This window comes from Suncus etruscus, chromosome X, assembly GCF_024139225.1.
Source record: "Suncus etruscus isolate mSunEtr1 chromosome X, mSunEtr1.pri.cur, whole genome shotgun sequence".
NCBI classification, from domain to species: domain Eukaryota; kingdom Metazoa; phylum Chordata; class Mammalia; order Eulipotyphla; family Soricidae; genus Suncus; species Suncus etruscus.
The window spans coordinates 13,025,460-13,044,396 of NC_064868.1; the positions used below are offsets into that span (position 1 = coordinate 13,025,460).

Below are 18,937 nucleotides of genomic sequence, written 5' to 3' on the forward strand. Positions count from 1 at the left end.
AGGCTCCACCCTAGTGTGGGAGAGGAATATCAAATAGGGAATAATCCAATATTCCATCATCGGATCCACCTGCCTGATGGTGTGTAACCTGTGCATTCTCATGGGAAGAGTTAAGTGGAGGGGTTGGCAGTGGGACAAGGGTGAGGAGAAGCAGACATTGATGGAATGGATGGGGCTGGATACAAGAAACACTACAATATCATTGATGGTATTGGAAACCACAGTGACTAAATTCCAATTCAAATGTTTTAATAGACAAATTTGAGCTTCTGCTCTACTTGAATGAAGAGAAGGCCCCAAACCGAGATTTTTTTGAAGTGTACAAAACTAGGTTGTTTATATAGTATAATATAAAAAAGGATGAGAAAAATCATAAATCACACAGTATCTCAGGCACAGTTTTTATTGCTAGTTCTACCTCACTACAGATCATTTATGTAGTTTACTTCTACAGGAACAGTTGGCTGTAGACCAAACGATTACCAGAAGTCATCCACTTCCTCATGAGAAAAACCTGTAAAGCTAAAGACACACAAATATTAAAATAATTTAATGTCAAATTTATTCATGATCTCTATCATGTTTTTTACTTCCTGTGGGGTTTGGGACCAAGTTATAAAAAGCAATCTTATTTTTAGATCACTCATTTTCTGGAAAGGTAAGAGATAAGAGTTAAGAGGCTTGTCCAGCAGTGCTCCAGGGTCATTCCTGGTAGTGTTTGGGGAACCATATGCAATACCAGGATGCAAGGAAACTTCCTTAACCCCTGGACTATATCTCTGGCCTCAAGTCACTAATTCTGATAGACTCCATAATGTGTTATCAGCAAATACAACCAGCAATATCACAACGACAGGCACAGGCATAGAAATGAAATGCTATACCTTCCATCCTTATCACTAGACTGTGCTGCGTCAACTTCAGAGTTTTCTTTTGTCTTCTTTTTTGCTTTCTGAGACAGAGCAAAAAAAGAATTGACATTATAATGTATCAATTTTATTTTAAAATGAGACTTCTTGAATTACTATTTTTGTTTTGTCTTGTTTTCGTAGCACTCAGAGCTTACTCCTTAGCTTTGTGCTCAGAAATTACTCCTGGCAGGCCTGGGTGACCATATGGGAGGCCGGGGATCGAACTCAGATTGGCCATGTGAAAAGCAAATGCCCTACCTGCTGTGCATCGCTCTAGCCCTCATAGTACTATTTTTAAATAACACATAACTTAAAAGTCTCAAAAGGAGGTGACTTTTAAGTATAAAACTTAATAACATCAAATTTATGTACTCTCAATACCCATATTCTTTCATGCTTATATCAAATATTAATGTCTCAGGGTCCAGAACAATATTGTAACAGGAAGTGTATTTGCCTTCCACATGGCCAGCCAGGGCTCGGTCCTGGGCACCCCAAATGGTCCCCTCAACCCTATCGGGAGTGATGCCCTGAGAACTACCAGGTATGACGCAAAAATCAACCAACAAAAATTAATGTCTCGAAAGAATTAATGACTTCATTATTCATCAACAATGGTTCCATGGCATTTCACTCTTGTTTTGATTTGGGGGCATATCCCAGCAAATGTTTGGGGAATCATGTGATACCAGAGATGGCTTAGGGCTTCCTCCTAGCTCTGCACTCAGAGATCACTCCTGGTGGGCTTGGATCAAACCCAGGTCAGCTCCACACCAGACCAGCAACCGTATCAGCCCCTTTTACTAATTTTTAAAATTAGAGATATCCCAATTTTTATACAATTTGAAAAATCCCAACTCTTCCTTCTTTTTTTTGAGGGGGGGTCCACATCCAGTAGTGCTCAGAGGTTACTCCTGGCTCTGTGCTCAGAAATCACCCCTAGCAGGCACAGGGGACCATATGGGATGCCGGGATTCAAACCACCATCCTTCTGGATGTAATGCAAATGCCCTACCTCCAGGCTTCTCTCCGGCCCCTCTCTTCCATTTTTTTAACCCAAGCAAAAGAGAGAATCTCTGCCAAGAGTCTAATATATTTTAAAGACTTGAGGCTCCATTTGAACTTAGGGCTTCTATGATTTTGGGGCCTACACAGAAGAAGAGTGATTTTCCTTCCCCCAGTTTTTCCAAGCACTGTACTGGCTCCCCACCCTCAGAGCCTAAGCACCTTAACTTTATCTTCCTCCTCCTTAGTCTTCTGAATGATCTTCATGTATTTATCTAGCGGGCTGGCACCACTAGCAGACTCTTCTTTACTTTCTGGTTCACTGGCTTCACTTTCTTCCTCTATCTTGAGATTCAGGGTTTTTTCAATAAACTTCTGTAAAGGAAAGTGGCCATCAGAATAGGAAATAAGACAAGCTTTAAGACACTGAAGACTTACAAAAAAGCACAAAGTAATTGAACTCCATGCTAAAAACTCTGAAGGTGAGAGAAAGAGAAAGAGTGAGAGAAAGAGAGTCCTGGGTGTGTGGAAAGGCTGTTTGAAAGTCCTCATGTCGGCACCCTCATGCTCTTCTCGGGGAATCCCCCTAAGCCCCATGCAGCACAGCCTGGTGACTCGGGAGCCTGTCTGCATGCATACTCTCCTGTTGCTGAGAACAAGCCATACCCTAACTCCCCTTCCCACAAGTCAGGCCCTGAATCAGGGAGTCCCAAGGAGACCCCGTCTAGGAGGGGCCCCACAAACCTGTCCCTCTTACCCGCTCCTCCTCCAGCCTATTCAGTTCTCTTCGCTCCTTCTCCAGGGCCTCTTGCCGTTCGCTATGTCTTTTTTCCTCTTTCAGCCGACGCTCCCTCATCTGCTGTGCCCACAGCCGTTCCTCCTCCTCCCGTTGTTCTGCACTCCGTTCTGGACCTGCGCCGAACAGGACAGAAAAGCAGGAACATTCAGAATCATCTTTCTGATAGACTTAGAACCAGCTTGCATGAACCACTGGCCAAGACTTTGGGACCATATGCTGTGATTCTGAGACTACGCTAGTTGGCTTCCAGCTACTGGCCTGTGCCCGTGGTCTTCAAGCCCCTAGACCAGTTCTAGCAGCATGCCTGGCCTTGAACTATAGTATTCATGGCAGGGAATACTGGGTGCCCTTCCCAGGAATGAGTCTTGGGGTCCCCACAAGTCCTGATTACTTGACTGGCACTCTAGTTTCCATCAACTCTCTGCTTCTTGAGCTCTTCTGCTCTCGGTCACTCTGCAACCTTGGGGACGTTGCCCTGCACAGCTCAAGCTTGAATAATGAACAGTAAGGAACTGGCTTCCTCCATTACCATATCTCCTTAACTTGATGCACTCCCTTTCTCCACCACTCCCCACTCCTTAAGTCCCTACTACACTGCCACAGCATATCTGAGGGTCTCCTCCTTCCGCAGTAACTACTACCCTTTCCAGCACCGGTATCTGCGTGGCAGCTTTAAAGTCAATGTATTTTCTTTTTTCACCTCCTAGTGTTTGTGGGAAGGCCACACATAGAGACATGTGTCTCTTGCCTAGACTCCCAGCTCAAGGCCTAGGCCTTGAGCAGTCTTTCATTTGGTTTCTATCCTGCCAACTCTTCCCCCTCATTGTTGCAATAAAGAACCATTGCGCATTGACGTTTGCATATTAGCTATGGTACATGTGCGACATATACATGGTCGCACATTTTGGTAACATATTTTAGTTGTGGTGCTTACAATGAGTTACACTCCTTTTTTTATAAATTAAGTCACCATGAGATACAGAGTTAAAAAGTTGTTGATAGTTAAGTTTTGACCATACAATGTTCTAACACCCAGCCCTTCACCAAACAAACTAGAAACTGAGCTTATCTTCACCAAAAAAAAAATCTAGAAATTGAGCTTTCATTCAACCCAGCAATACTGCTCCTGAGAATCAACCTTAGGGGCCCAAAAGAAAAGCATAGTAACCATGCAGAAAAGCCTTCTGCACACCTACATTCTTTGCAGCGCTAGTCACAATAGCCAGAAACTGAAAACAACCCGCATTGCCCAAGAATGGATTAGTGGATAAAGAAACTATATACCTTAGGAACACAAAAATACAATACAAAATCCCTTCCTCACACCTATATTCATTGCAGTGCTATTTACAATAGCCAGACTCTGGAAACAACCAAGATGCCCCTCAACAGATGAATGGCTAAAGAAACTGTAGTACATGTACACAATGGAATATTATGCAGCCATCAGGAGAGATGAAGTCATGAAATTTTCCTATACATGGATATACATGGAATCTATTATGCTGAATGAAATAAATCAGAGGGAGAGAGATGCAGAATAGTCTTCCTCATCTATGGGTTTTAAGAAAAATAAAAAAATTTACGATAATTCCCAGAGACAAAAGAGAGGAGGGCTAGAAGGTCCAGCTCACAACATGAAGCTCACTAAAAAGAGTGATGAATGCCGTTAGAGAAATAACTACATTGAGAACTATCATAACAATGTGAATAAATGAGGGAAGTAGAAAGCCTGTCTAGGTGGGGTGGGGTGGGGAGAAGGGAGATTTGGACACTGATGATGGAAATGTTGCATTGGTTCTTTACATGACTGAAACCCAACTACAATCAGATTTGTACTCAAGGTATTTAAATAAAGATATTAATAAAAAAGAAACTGTGGTACATCTACACAATGCACCCCTTCAGGTTTAATTAAGTCTCCCTCCTTTCTGCCATCTTTATAACATAACTAGAACCAATCCTACAGCCATGCCAAGGAACAGACAAACTTGCAGGCTCAACAGGAGACCTGAACCTTTCTACATTACCCTGCTCTAAGTCACCAGGAGGAACTGAGCTTGCTTCACTAGAACAGGCAGCACCATCTTCCCTCTCTCTTGACCCTTCACATGAAATTCCAATGCCTGCAGAGTTCATCCCTAAAAGCAAAAATTCAAACTCTTCCTTCAAGTGCTGAAAAAGCAAGCATGTAAACGTTACTGATTCCATACATGAATAGAAATTGCCAGAACAGAATGCTAATTTAAAAAATTTCATACCAAAAGGACTAACTCTTGCATAAAAACACCTCTTTAGGAATGGAAATCTAATGCAGCAGGTAGGATAACTGCCTTACACATGGTTGACCTGAGTTCATTCCCTGACTCTCTATGGCTTCTTGTGAGCACAGAGCCAGGAGTAATTCAACACTGCTGAATGTGGCCTCAAATCCAACAAAACAAAATTTAAAACAGTTCCTTTAGACAGGAAAGAAAAAAAAATCACTTGAGTTCTGCCTTTTCATTTCCCTTTGTATCCCAGATAAAGAGGGGAAAATAATGAATTTAATTGCTATGATTATAAATAAATTTGTAAGTTCAATGACTGAACCAAAAAATTTTATGGGGCTGGTGCAATAGTACAGCAGGTAGGGCGTTTGCCTTCCATGTGGCTGACCTGGGTTCAATCCCTGGAATCCAATATGGTCCCCAAGCCTGCCACAAGTGATTCCTGAGCACAGAGCCAGGAGTAACCTTTAAACACTGCCCCCCAAACCAAAAAGAAGCAAAAAATTAAAATTATAGGGGCTGGAAAGATAGTATGAGGGTCAAGGCATTTGCTTGCAGATACCAACCCTTGTTTGAATTGCTGGAACTACGTGTGATCCCAAAAGCATAACTGGGGGCCACTTCTAAGCAGAGTCAGAAATAGGCCAAAACCATCCCCCATGCAGGAATGCCATTCTTATAGACCATGTTAAATCCCAAAGTCACAAGGCCTTTCTAGTTACTGCTTTCCCTGACTTGCTAGCAAGAGTTTGTTTCCTACTCATTCAGGTCTCAGTCCAATGACTGCTGGCCTCTCAGGAGGCTTGCTGAGCACCCCTAATATCTCCAGATAATGAGAGATATACAAGCAACTGACATGGGGAAGAGCATCCAGAAGTTTCCACAGGAAACCTTTCTTCCTCCGAGTCCTTCTTCAGCACTACCTTAATGAGTTCCAGTTGGGATTCCTTGGGAAAGGTTCCATAGAGCACCAGTCCACACCAGAGCCTTCGAATAAACTCTTTACAATAAGCCCTTGGAAGAGCCAGGAAGAGGGCACTAGGCACACATGGCCACTTGGTCAAACAAAAACAAAAACTGACTTACTTGTGTAGTGGAAAGAGGCTGCAGTGGCAGCAGAATCCATGTAAGACATGTCGCCGGCAGGATGAATAGCAATGGTAGAATCCAGTTGTGGCATGTCGCCAGCGGGGTAGAACCCAACAGAATCAAATGGTCCGGGAAAGTTCCTTCCATCTACACAAGGAGCAGATAGGGGTCTCATGAATCTAATAGCTGCTGACACAGGACAAGGAGTGAGGACCGGGAAAAATGGCCTCACCCCACATTGTTAGAGGGCTCAAAGAGTCTGCTTGCTAGTGGGTTTTGACTTCAGGGAACAGGATTCTGGGTTGACAGCCTCTAAGGCATGCACCCTGGCAGCTATACTATCTCTCCAACCCAACCTTTTAGATATTTTTAAAAGAAAGCCTTAGTAAGGTCATTCAATTTTCAAATATGCTCATGCTCTGCCATTATTCCTTGTATGCAAGGAAAAATATTCAGTTGATATTGTTTCATACTCAGGAGGTGCCCTTCTTAAGTGCCCGTGAGTTTCTCTACATCTCCAGGACATTGATGATCTGGCAGTATTTAAGAATTATTCTGAACTCAGAAATTACTCCTGGTAGGTTCAGGTAAGGAGCAGATGGGATACTGGAGATTGAATCTGAAATGGCTGCGTGCAAGGCAAATGCCCTATCAGCTCTGCCTTCACTCCGGCCCCGGACTCCTTTTTGCATCAGATCCTGGGCTTGGGGTCACACTAGCAAATGCTTCTCTTAGAATGATTCAAGAACTCAGCTGGGAAGGAATTTCCTAACAGTCTTCTACCTCCAGATAGAGCAGTTCTAGAGTATGCGCTGGCCTTGGTTGGCTACAGAGGGTATGGCCTGAGGTATGACTATTTCCACCTTCTTTGGGGGATCTCCCCTCTGACCGTTGTGCTCACACATGACCTAGAAGCGCACAGTGGGGAGACTACACATCTGTCTGCATCTGGTAGTAGCCTCCTTGAGTACGGTACTTGGCACACTGCTCTGTTAGCCACAGTGCCACTCACACACAACATATGGGCCTGTGGATGAGGGTCCCATTCCTGACTAGGGTGCTCAGACATCCCTTAAGTTGTGCTCTCTGGGCTCTGCACCAGACACTGTATACTCTCTTGTGGTGCTGGGGTGGGGGGCCCAGGCGATCAGAACTTCACTTGGTGCATATGGAAAGCACTGGGGATCCAACTCAAAAATCTGCTGGCTTTCCCAAACCTGACTCTTTTCTAAGTTATGACATTTGGGAGCTGGAGCAATAGCATGTGGGGTGGCATTTACCTTGTACACAGCCAACCCAGTCCAATCCCTGGCATCCCATAAGATCCCCGGAGCACTGCTAAGAATGATCTCTGAATTTAGAGTCAGGAGGGATCCCTAAGCATTGCCAGGTGTAGTGAAAATATCTAAAATAAAGCTACAACATTTTGATGCTCCTTTAGCTCTGTATTAATAGTTGATGATTATATTGACTTAAGCTGCCACAGCCACTTTGCACTGGATTTCCACCAAGGCTGTGGAAGGGCATGTGCATGTTTAGCCTCATTTCATTCTCTTAATCTCTGCCCATACTTGCCCCAGCAACCCACAATACCAGTCAGGAAAGATACAGCATCACGAAGAATACAGATGTTGTTTGTGTGCTCTATTTCTGCACACTACATGCTCCCCCATATGTGATTTGGAAACGTGGGTGCTTCAGTACGCTCACATAACATTACATAGGGGTGGCATGCAACCCCAATGAAGAGCAAAGGTTACCAAGCCTCAACCAATCCAAGGCGATCCGAAGTTGGCAAGGAAAGCTGCATATTCACATATGGGCTTTCTCATAGCTTTTGAACTATGCATTTGTAGTTTTGAGACACCATAAACATACCTTCAAACTGCTTTGCCTTTTTTTTATAATAATGGGTGATAAGGCTTCATGAAAACACAAGTGTTCTACATTTGCTGTTCTGAAAAGAAAATTAAAATGGAACTTACATTCAAAAGAATCGAATTCCTCTCTATCCATAACATCTAGATCGTCCAGATTCGGAAATTCGTTATTGTCTTCAAGTTCGCTGGGTCTTTGAAAACCACTAAATTGGGAAAACAAAATTCATGAATATGGGGCCTTAGTCAAGTAACCCCCCCTCCTCGAGAATACGCTTACAAAAAGCCTTTTGTGAGCAGAGAAAATGCTTTAGAAAATTAAAATCAGAGAAGAAAGAACTGTCACTGACCTGTACCATGACTGTTAGCAGTGAACTCGGCGGCCTCATGTCCTACTGACCACCACACATGGTCAGGTGGCCATGAGCACCCTTAGCAGAGCAATAACACCTCTCAGGGCTGAGTTTATCAAGAACCACAGACTCTCACAGAAGGAAAATAATTCTGCAACTTCCTCACAGTACAGCTGAAGACACAACTCGACAAATCTACATGTCATAGTGGCCAACACCATCTGATCCTTCCTCAGTGCTCCATTTCAACAAGGAATGAGGGGTGAAGTGCTCATTCTGGGACCCAGATATGGGGAACTTGCCATCTCTGGAGAGTATATCTGACTCTCCAGATGTCCAGGCCTGGGCTCAGAACTGAGAGTCAGAATGGCCTACTGTGGGGGGGTAAAGATGGGATTGGAGAGGGCAGAATGACCGAGCAGTGGTCCTCAAACTATGGCCCGCGGGCCACATATTGTATTTGTATCTGTTTTGTTTCTTCATTGCAAAATAAGATGTATGCAGTGTGCATAAGAATTCGTTCATAAGTTTTGTTTTTACTATAGTCAGACCCTCCAATGGTCTGAGGGACAGTGAATTGGCCCCCTGTTTCAAAAGTTTGAGGACCCCTGAAGAGGGTCCTGGCTGATCATCTAAACCCACCATGCCTGACACCCGCCTACCACTTAGAACTTGTCTTGGTCACATGAAGGCAGGAATCTTCTGGTTTCTATTTTAAGGCTAAGTTTATTTGGCTTGCTTTGGGCCCCCTACCCAGTGCTGCCTGGAATTGTACTTGGGGCTCTCACAGAAAAACGTGTGCTCAGCCTTTTGAGCTATGGCCCTGGCCCATTAACACACATATATCACTATATCTCTTTACATATGTGCATATATAAAATACATATCTGGGCCCCTGAGCTGTGGCCAGCTGCATATAAGGCAAGAGTCTTACCCCAGTACAATCACCCTAGTCCTGCCTGTCCAAAATACTTTAAAATAATTTTTAAAATTCAGCAAAGCAGAAGAAATGACTTCTTTGCTAAAAGGGTTCTTTATTGTCTGTCTTTGAGGCTCTGCCTCATATTGCTCAAGGGTCACTCGCAGCAATACACAGGGTATGCTATGTTGTGACTCGAATCTTAGCACATGAATGCATGACATGTGCTAAAGCCCACCGAGCTACCCCTCTGGCCCCATAGAACTCTTTTTTTTTTTCAAAAGCTTCTAGAATATCACATAGCATCTACCTTCTACCTTGACTACGAATTTTACACTTCCATAAAGTGGGCTTGCACATCAGCTAATAGAACAAAACAACAATCAGACTCCACTCCTGCTGAGAGGAAGGAATGCACTGTTTACCTAGCGCCGGCTTCCAGAGAATGGTTGGCAGAGTTGTCTTCTGCTGCCAAAGGTGAGGCCCTCAGCATGCTGTCCATACAAGGATCTGTGGCAATCCCATAAGATGGTGCGTTACCTACGGACCACAGGGCACCAGGGTGAGAACATGACTCAGAGCATATGGGCTGGAGTGATAGCACAGTAGATAGGGAATTTGCTTTGCATGCAGCTGAGCTGGGTTTGATCCCCAGCATCCCATAGTCTCCTAAGCCCACCAGGAGTCATTTCTGGGCACAGAGAAAGGAGTAACTGAGTAACTGTGAGGTGTGGCCCCAGAACCAAAAAAATTTTTAAAAAGTAGAACATGGGCCCGGAGAGATAGCACAGCGGCGTTTGCCTTGCAAGCAGCCGATCCAGGACCAAAGGTGGTTGGTTCGAATCCCGGTGTCCCATATGGTCCCCCGTGCCTGCCAGGAGCTATTTCTGAGCAGACAGCCAGGAGTAACCCCTGAGCACCGCTGGGTGTGGCCCAAAAACCAAAAAAAAAAAAAAAAAAAAAAAAGTAGAACATTACTCAGTACACAGAAAGAGCACCCACATGGTTCTAAAAGAGGCAAACACTGAAAGGAAAGTATGAGGGCAGCACTAAAAGATATAATAAGCTTATGCACTTTGCAGTAAGGGCAAGGCCTGACATTCCAAGTCCCAATCTACAGGCATGCAAAAATCTGGGAAGCTTGGCACTACTCACTGCCTCAGCGAGAGTGCCAACCTGTACTTGGAGGAGGAGAGGGCAACCCAAGCAGGCACCAATGCTTAGGTGTATCAGGCCCAGCTTCTGTGTGTCCTGGTAGCCTGGGCAGGCCCCGAGCAAATGAGAAACCCACCCCAGCCTGGGCAGCCTGTACCCCTTTTGTCTAGCCACGCACCTTCCTGATAAAGGCCTTCTTCCAAGCTTTTGGTAATATCCAGTAAAGGCAGGGAGGACAGGTGGCGGGAGGCAATGCTCCGCCGCCGAGAGGGCATAGCAGTGATTGCTGGCACCTCACCCATCTGGTTGCCTGGGAATGACTCAGACCACAGTCTGCTGCCTTCAAGAGCATGTCTCCGATGAGATGCTGGCATGTTTTGCATTAAGAGTATCAGGTCTGGGTCATTTTCATGTACTATACTGTTTGCCATCTGTTGGCTGGTACGGATGTTATAGTTCTGAAAAGCTACTTCCAGTTTTTCAGCTTCCTCCTCCAGCGTTTTCATCCGAGACTTGGTGGAAGTCATAAAGTCCAAATCAGCTGCGTGGGAGTTGTGGCTCTTGACACCCTTTTCTGTGCTTGCTGTTGCCTCCCCCAGATTGTTCTGGTCCTGGGGATGCCCACTTGTGTCAGGATTGAGAGGCAGCGTGGTGCTTGTCAATTCACCAGCGGAACCAGATTCCTTTTCCTCCTTTGGGTTCTGAAACATCTCATTTTCCAAAGCTGTGGATTACAAGGACAGAAATGGAGGGGTGTCAAGAAACAAGAGGGGAACGGTGATGAATGAGGAAAATAACAATCCATTCCAGAGCATTAGTTTGAAAAAGGGATCACATTAACAAGAAGACACTTGCACATTCAATAGTAATGACGACAACTGCTGACATGCACTGAAAATATCTAGATACCACGTAAGGCTTCATGGACTCTATTTCCTCACAAACAGCATTTCCCACAATCCACTACACACATCCCAAAAGCTCCAAACATTGAAACTGTGTTCAAAATATATTGCAAAAAGACCTGAAATATTTTCTTTAGAGCACAACCTGGAAGGAGAAGGGTACTAGTAAGGAACAGAGACAGGTGATTGGGGTGAGTGCATGCTCTGCATGCCTAAAAGGAATAAAAAGAGAAAGATAGGGAGCAAGAGGGAGAGAGAAAAGAAAAGTGTGTGTGTCATAAAGGCAGGTATGAGTAGGGTGACACTGAAAGGAAAATTGGGGACACTGGTGATAGGAAATGTGCACTGGCAAAGGAATGGTTGTGGAACATGGTGGGAGTGAAACTCAACATCAGCACCTATAACTGTGTATCTTATGGTGATTCAATGAAAACAAAATGAATCTAACCTGCTTGAGTTTCTCTCAGATGCAATTTTAAATCAGTAACTTGTGCAGTTAGCTTTTTCACAGAAGAATCATAATTCAATAACTTGCTCTTCAATTTCACAGAGTTCTCGAGCTGAAAGGGTTCAGAGAAGGGTATCAGTGTAGGGAGTCTCAGCTCACTTGGGAAGAACCAACCCTTTTATGGGGCTCTTCTCTTTCTAGTCTTCCGAATCTGAGAGGTATACAGCTTGCATACATGGTATCCCACCAAAGCAACAACCAACAGCACAGCAGCTAACTTTTCTATGGTCTCTTAACTCATCTCAAAGAACAGCTGCTCCAGACCACAAGACATGTGTGAGGAGGATTGTGTTGGTCTTCTAGAGGCTCAGGGAGCGTCAATTGGCTAGAGTACAGTGGGTAAGACACTTGCCTTGCATGTGGTTAATCTCTGGCAGCCCATATGTTCCCCTGAGCACTGCCAGGACTGATTTCTGAGTGGAGTCAGGAGTAACCCCTTGAACATCACCAAGTGTGGCCCCAAAAATAAATCAGAGAGACCAAGAGATGCTGGGCTAGTAGGCACTGGACAGAAGTGGGAAGAAGCTGTGTCGGTGTGTTTTCTTTCTTCCAGATTACAATTGCAAATGTTGAGGCATAGAAATATGTGAGAGTTAGTGCAGATGAGAAAAGACAGATGTACCACACCCAAAACATCCTTCTGGGTGTTTGGAACCTGTTGTAGGACAGATGCCATTGAGGTGAGCAGGGACCGGAACGTACCTCACTTTGCAGTTTCCTGTGTAGCTTTTGCCTGTGGCTTTCCATGCTCCTGTGCCCAGATTCGCTGGAAGTTCCTGGTCTGGGATGGTCATCCAGCATTTCTGATCTGGGAAGGTCATGAGGCATAGTTCTCACCTCAGATGACCTTGCTATTTCTAAGGAGATGAGAAATAATCTGGTCAGTACCAAACCTGCAGTTCTCTAACAGACATATCACCCTTTCCTTCCTTCGCAGGAATCTCCTTAATAGGATGCTAATTAAACCAAAGAAATTAGTGTATCCTGCTTCACAAATTTACAACTAGGGGCCAATGATAGCATAGTGAGGAGGGCATTTGCCTTGCACATGGCCCAACTAAGCTCAATCTCCAGCATCCCACATGGTCACTGGAGCCTGCCAGGAGTGTAGATGCAGGAGGAACCCCTGAGCGCTGCTGGGTGTAGCCACAAAACAAAAAACAACAGCAATAACAAACTACAAATTTAGAACTCATTAACTTGGTTTTTGTTTTTGGGTCACACCTGGCAGTGCTCAGCGCTCAGGGTTTATTCCTGGCTCACCGCTCAGAAGTTGTTCCTGGTAGGCCGGGGGACCATATAGGATGCCAGGATTCGAACCACCATCCTTCTGCATACAAGGCAAATGCCCTACCTCCATGCTATCTCTCCGGCCCCAGAACTCATTAACTTGGGATGGAGCCCACATCTAGCAGTGCTCAGGACTTAACGCCTGGCTCTGTACTCAGGAATTATTCCTGGTGGTACTCAGGGAACTAGATGGGATGCCAGACATAAAACTTGGGTCAGTTGTGTACAAAGGCAAGCACCTTGCCCACCTCACCACCTATCTCTTTAGCCCCTAAATAATGTAATGCTTGTACATATACTTGTGGTTAATCCCTGGACACCTATTTCAAGGGGAGTCATACTTGCTGGGGATCTGAATTCAAACTGATGTCTCTCTCTACTGTGCCAAAATGCTGCCCCATGACAGAAGCTCTCTCTGCCCAAAGCAGCTGAACCCTGCATATGGCAGCACACTTGGGGTACGTGTTAGAAGCCTTAACGCTTCTCCCAGTAATGTCCCTGAAGGCCCCTCTAATACTGGGTATCTTGTGGCCTAGGTAGTATGAGGTTCCCCAGGCTAGTAACAGGACCGTATTTTTCAACACTGGAGGGGCAGGTAGGGAGGGATCCTCAGAAATGGATAGTGTGCAGGCCAGCTCAAGGGTGCCTGGAACCCAAACCTGGTCTCTCATAGAGGCAGTAAACATGGGTGTAAACTGGCATTTTTAATGATGTATGAGCAAGCAAAAGGGCAGCCATTGTGATCCAAGAACTATCCTTTGTGAGCACAGCAAAGAAGCTCCCTGGTACCTCCCAGCCACCTGGAGTGATGAGAAGGAGTGAGAAGAGACTCACGGTTGAGGATACGTGTGTTCTCATTTCTGCTCTCCACTAGGTCCTGCTGCAGGCGCCTGTTCTGGGCCTGCAGCGATAGGTTCTCCTCCTTGAGCATCGAGTAGCTGAACTGACACTTTGCCTTATCGTTCAGCTTTCGGTTCTGCTCGGTGAGTGCCCGGACCTGGGCCCTGGCCGTCTCCAGCTCGAGCTGCAAAGGCAGAAAATCGAGCCTGTCTCCGAACGACGGTGTGACTGACACACCTGCTTCGAGCGGGGTGTTGGGTTTTTCATGAAGGTCCCCTCCCTGGCAAAGGCCCCAGAAACAGGAGACCAACTACCACCACCGCCACCCACTGTCTGGACTAAGCACAGGCTTCAACACAGAGGACAAGGACAATTGCATTGTCGGTAGCCCAGTTAGGATGCCTCCCCCCAAAGGATCACAGACTGCGGCAATAGTTTTCAATATGAACAGGAGAGCGGAAGCAAGATGGGGGAGAGAAATACAGAGAGGAGAGAGAGAGAGAGAGAGAACAAGCAAGTATGTGAGAGGATTTAGCACTAAGGAACTGGTAAGAACTTTCCTCATCCTAGTTCACGTTATGCATGTGGCTGGAAATGCCTCCAAATTCACAAACATATCATTACCAAGTTTAGTTAATAAATACGTGTTAGGAGGCTGCAGAGTTATATAAAACAGTGGGTAAGGTACATGATTTGCATGCCACTAACCCGGATTTGATCCCCAGCACCCCATCTGGTCCCCCAAGCTTTCACAGGAGTGATCCCTGAGTGCAGAGCCAGGAGGAAGCCCTGAGCATCACGGGATATAGTGCCCCAAACCAAATATAGATATCTAAAGAAAAATAAAACAAATTTCAGCTACAGAATGATATAGAACATTTTTTTTTGTTTCACACCAATGGCACCCCGGGGCTAATGCAAAGGGATTGAAACTAGGATTGGCTGCATGCAAAGCAAACCCCTTAATCTCACTACTATCTCTCAGGCCCTCTAGAACAGATTTTGCTTATTTTATTTCCTATCAACTTCTACTTTTTGTATGTTTTTTTTTGGCCTACACCTGGCAGTGCTAAGGGGATTCCCCCTGGCTCTGCACTCAGAAATCTTTCCTGGCAGGCTCAGGGTACCATATGGGATGCTGGGGACTAAACATGGGTCAGATGTATGCAAGGCAAACACCCTCCCCACTGTGTTTTATAGCTCCATCCCCAACTTCTATTTCTGTTCTTCACAGAGCAGGCAGAGTAATAAAAAGAATCAGTGGTATGTGGAAACCACATCTGCTCATGCAAAATCTGGGTCTAATAGGAGGGTGATCTCTGAGGTCACACTAGTTCTGACCTGTGGCCCCGGAATTCCCTCAGCCACCATGGGAAGTAGGCAACACACCCTTAGGTTTATGGATAAGGACTCATTAAGGGGAGAAAGGAGTCCCAGTGGAACTTTATGCACCCCTAAAACATGCTCTTCCTATGCTTCCCACAGAGGCCAAGAGTGAAATGAAGGAATGAGTGAATTCACTTCAACTCTGGTCTCCTTGGTTTACCTCTATGAAATAGTCCGAACAAATCAAGGGCATAGTTCCATGTCAGACTAAAACTAAAATTTCATACACATTTCAGCGTCCATTTAAAAGACAACAGGATCCAAAGTTACCTCCAGTTCTTTAGCACGCTTTTTGGCGTTACTGAGTTCTTCATTGTTTGATTTTATATTTGACAGCTCCTTCTCCAAATGTGAAGCTCTTTCTGCAACAAAAGAGATACTCAATAAAACCACCTTTTCCGATGGAATACCAGAAGCATCACAAAAATCATGACCTGTACGCCAGGCCTGGTGGCCATGGCTTCATCAATTTAAAACAGCAAAGATTGGACTGGAGGATAGCTCATGGTTCAAGGGCTTTGCCTTGAACATAGCTGACCAGAATTTGATCTCTGGTACCACATGGTCCCCCCCAAACACTGCTGGTGCAACCCACCGAGCAAAGAGTCAGATGTAGCCCCCATAGCACCTAGTGGGTGAGGTCCAATGCTCCCTGCCCCACAAAATAAAGAAAATAAAGTAGCAGATGTCAAAGCCCACATAGAATTAGGCAAGTCAAAGCCCTGTTACCCAGCAGGTAACCTTATAACCCAGTGGTTCTAAGGGGCACAGACATGGCAAAACTAGCTGAACAGACTTGACCCTTGACCCTATTGGCTTATAGGCCTCAAAGCAATAAAAAGATTTTTACTGAAAGATGTGTCTGTCAGGGTTTTCTAGTTCCTATTTTGCTATCTGTTGTCCATCCTGCACCACTCCCTAGTATTGTTATTAAGAGAATTTGCAGTGTGTGTACGTATGTGCATCCATACACACAGAGCGCCCCCTGCTGGTCAAAAAGAGTGTAATAGCCCTGCAGAGTGTATGCACACAGCGCCCCCTGCTGGTCAAAGAGAGTGTATATAGCCCTGGAATTCTCCCAAGGGTCCAGTTAAAGCTCAACTGGTTTTCTTAAAGATAATAGAGCTAATGTGCACATGGGCTTGGGAGGTGAGATGGCGAGTGAAAAGGCATGATGTGTAAAAATGTGTTAGAAGTGAAAGATTTAGAAACGAGGTCATAGAGTAGAAGTTAAAATTAAGAATTTCACATAAAAATAAAATGAAGCCCTTCACCAGTAAGTTACCACATTTTAGTAAGTTACTGCCACCTGCCGGACAGTTACATATTACACCTAAATAAAATTGGATAAAATTCGGGGCTGGAGAGATAGCATGGAGGTAAAGTGTTTGCCTTGCAAGCGGAAGGATGGTTGCTCGAATCCCGGCATCCCATAAGGTCCCCCGAGCCTGCCAGGAGCGATTTCTGAGCGTATATCCAGGAGTAACCCCTGAGCGTTGCCAGGTGTGACTCCCCCAAAAAAGTTAGAAAAAATTCTCCCAATAAATTACTTCAAGGGGCCAGCGTGATACCATAGCAGGGAAGGCATTTGCCTTGCACACCGCTGAACTGGGTTCGATCCCCAGCATCTCATATGGACTCCAGAGATTTCCAGGGTAATTTCTGGGTATAGAGCCAGGAGTAACCTGAGAGCACTGCCAGGTGTAGCCCCCAAACCAAAAACAAAATAAAACACCCCCCCCCCCGCCAATGAAAATGAGGTAACTTGAACTTACAAGCACCAAAAAATAACTTAAATATAAGAAAAGTTAAACATGAAGGTTTTTAGAAATTATTCAAAGACAATGGCTCTTTTGGCCATTTTGTAAAATTCAAAGGGTCCAAATCTGTGACTTGTAGGAACAATGAAGTACAAGATGTAGTACAATACAGAAACTTCTGTCACTGTTAAAGTTTTAGAGTATAGAAGAACCCAACCTAGAAACCTCATAACACACAGCAAAACTGACAAAACAGCAGCTGCCCCCAAATCTTAAACCATTACCTTGATAGCGCTTTTCGTCCTCTATCAGTTGATTGGATTTAGCGATGTACTTGGTCTTCAGTTCAAGCTGATACCTGTGAATCAGAAGATCTAAATGTGACTTACTTGTTCTTTCCCTGGACTGTCACTCTCACCATGTGAGCTTACAATGGCATAGGACTGGGAAAGAGGCCTAAGGGCTGTACATGACAGTATATAATTTCTGGGAACCCTTCTATGGTCCTGTAAATTGGGTCTACAAATTCAGTAACACAAACTGAAGGGTGCTATTATTCTAAGGTTTAATGGGAACTATTTTTTTCTCAGCTGCTCTCCACTGACACACAAAAAAGTCAATTAAATGTCTACTGATAACAGGAGACTGCATATCCCAAAAGGAAAGAATAATACACAGAGTTGAGGTCATTTCTTAGCTTTACTCAGTAAACAGGAACTGGGCATCAATAACATGGCACACAGAAGCTAAAAGCTACCATGTGGGTGACAAAATGATAGCACAATCAGTAGGGCATTTGACTTGTATGCAGCTGACCCTGGTTCTATCCCAGACATCCTATATGGTCCTGTTCTTGCCATGAATGATTTCTGAGAGCAGTCAGTAGTAATCCCTGAGTGTTGCCAGATATGGCCGGAAAAAAAAAAAAGAAAAGAAAAGAAAGCTACCATATGGATCTAATGTCTTTGAAAGTAGATATTACTCATTGAAACATGAACTCCAAGTAGAGGAAAACTGGAAGCAACCATCATGACCCATCATTCCCTTTCTTTATCATTTTTCATTTCATAGAGTTGTTTTTAGTTTGTTGAATTCTGGTTCTCAGAATTTAAAGAAATGCAGGCCATGTTTATGCTGACCAATAATAGAAACATGATAATTGATAAACTTTAGACATCTGCATCTTAGTGGCAGTATGAAGAAAAAAGATAATTGAAAGTGAGCATAGGGACCAGAGAGCATGGAGGTAGTGCTTTTGCCTTGCATGCAGAAGGACGGTGGTTTGAATCCCGGCATCCCATATGGTCCCCCAAGCCTGCCAGGAGCAATTTCTGAGCATAGAGCCAGGAGTAGCACCTGAGCGCTGCCGGGTATGACCCAAAAACTAAAAGAAATTAGTGAGTATAATGCCAATTTTACAGCTTATCAGCTGGCCAAGTCACAGGTGCTTGAAAATGGAAGCAAATCTCAGGTCCTCAGAGAAGACAAAAGTATAAACAAACAGTACATTCTACTCTCTGCAAGTATAGATTTTATTTTCGATTCTGTGACAAACCTGGTGGCACTTTGGGCACATTAGGACCTCACATCGACAAGAATGGAATCCAGGCCTCCTGCATACAAAGCATAAATTCTTTCATTGGAGTTCTCACTCCAGCCCCATACTGCAGGTTTGGGGTGACCTTGACTCAATTACTTGTGGAGAAGCCTTGAGTATCAATGATGACATGTATGTTTTAAACACTACACACTGCCATAAATGATAGCTTGATCTATTTCACCTTTGCCTACGAACCTAAATTCAACATATTACTATTTCCAAATACTAATCAATTACTTCAGAATCCCAGAAATACTAGTCAATTGCTCC

The 18,937-nt window shown here is 44.5% G+C and overlaps 1 protein-coding gene across 1 annotated transcript in view; it reads right to left on the reverse strand.

The window, feature by feature from the left end:
- Positions 1-377: 377 nt before the first annotated feature.
- The window catches only part of OFD1 (OFD1 centriole and centriolar satellite protein), a 50,639-nt gene continuing 32,079 nt past the window's right edge, over positions 378-18,937 (reverse strand). The window contains exons 10-23 of the mRNA XM_049767457.1: positions 17,352-17,425; positions 15,578-15,669; positions 13,916-14,105; positions 12,494-12,648; positions 11,732-11,843; positions 10,557-11,102; positions 9,649-9,763; positions 8,060-8,157; positions 6,072-6,221; positions 5,842-5,985; positions 2,674-2,828; positions 2,139-2,291; positions 885-952; positions 378-522 (exon numbers count right to left, since the gene is read on the reverse strand). Coding sequence (XP_049623414.1) covers positions 480-522; positions 885-952; positions 2,139-2,291; positions 2,674-2,828; positions 5,842-5,985; positions 6,072-6,221; positions 8,060-8,157; positions 9,649-9,763; positions 10,557-11,102; positions 11,732-11,843; positions 12,494-12,648; positions 13,916-14,105; positions 15,578-15,669; positions 17,352-17,425 — 2,095 coding nt within the window. The 3' untranslated portion in view covers positions 378-479. The remainder of the gene's footprint in view (positions 523-884; positions 953-2,138; positions 2,292-2,673; positions 2,829-5,841; positions 5,986-6,071; positions 6,222-8,059; positions 8,158-9,648; positions 9,764-10,556; positions 11,103-11,731; positions 11,844-12,493; positions 12,649-13,915; positions 14,106-15,577; positions 15,670-17,351; positions 17,426-18,937) is intronic.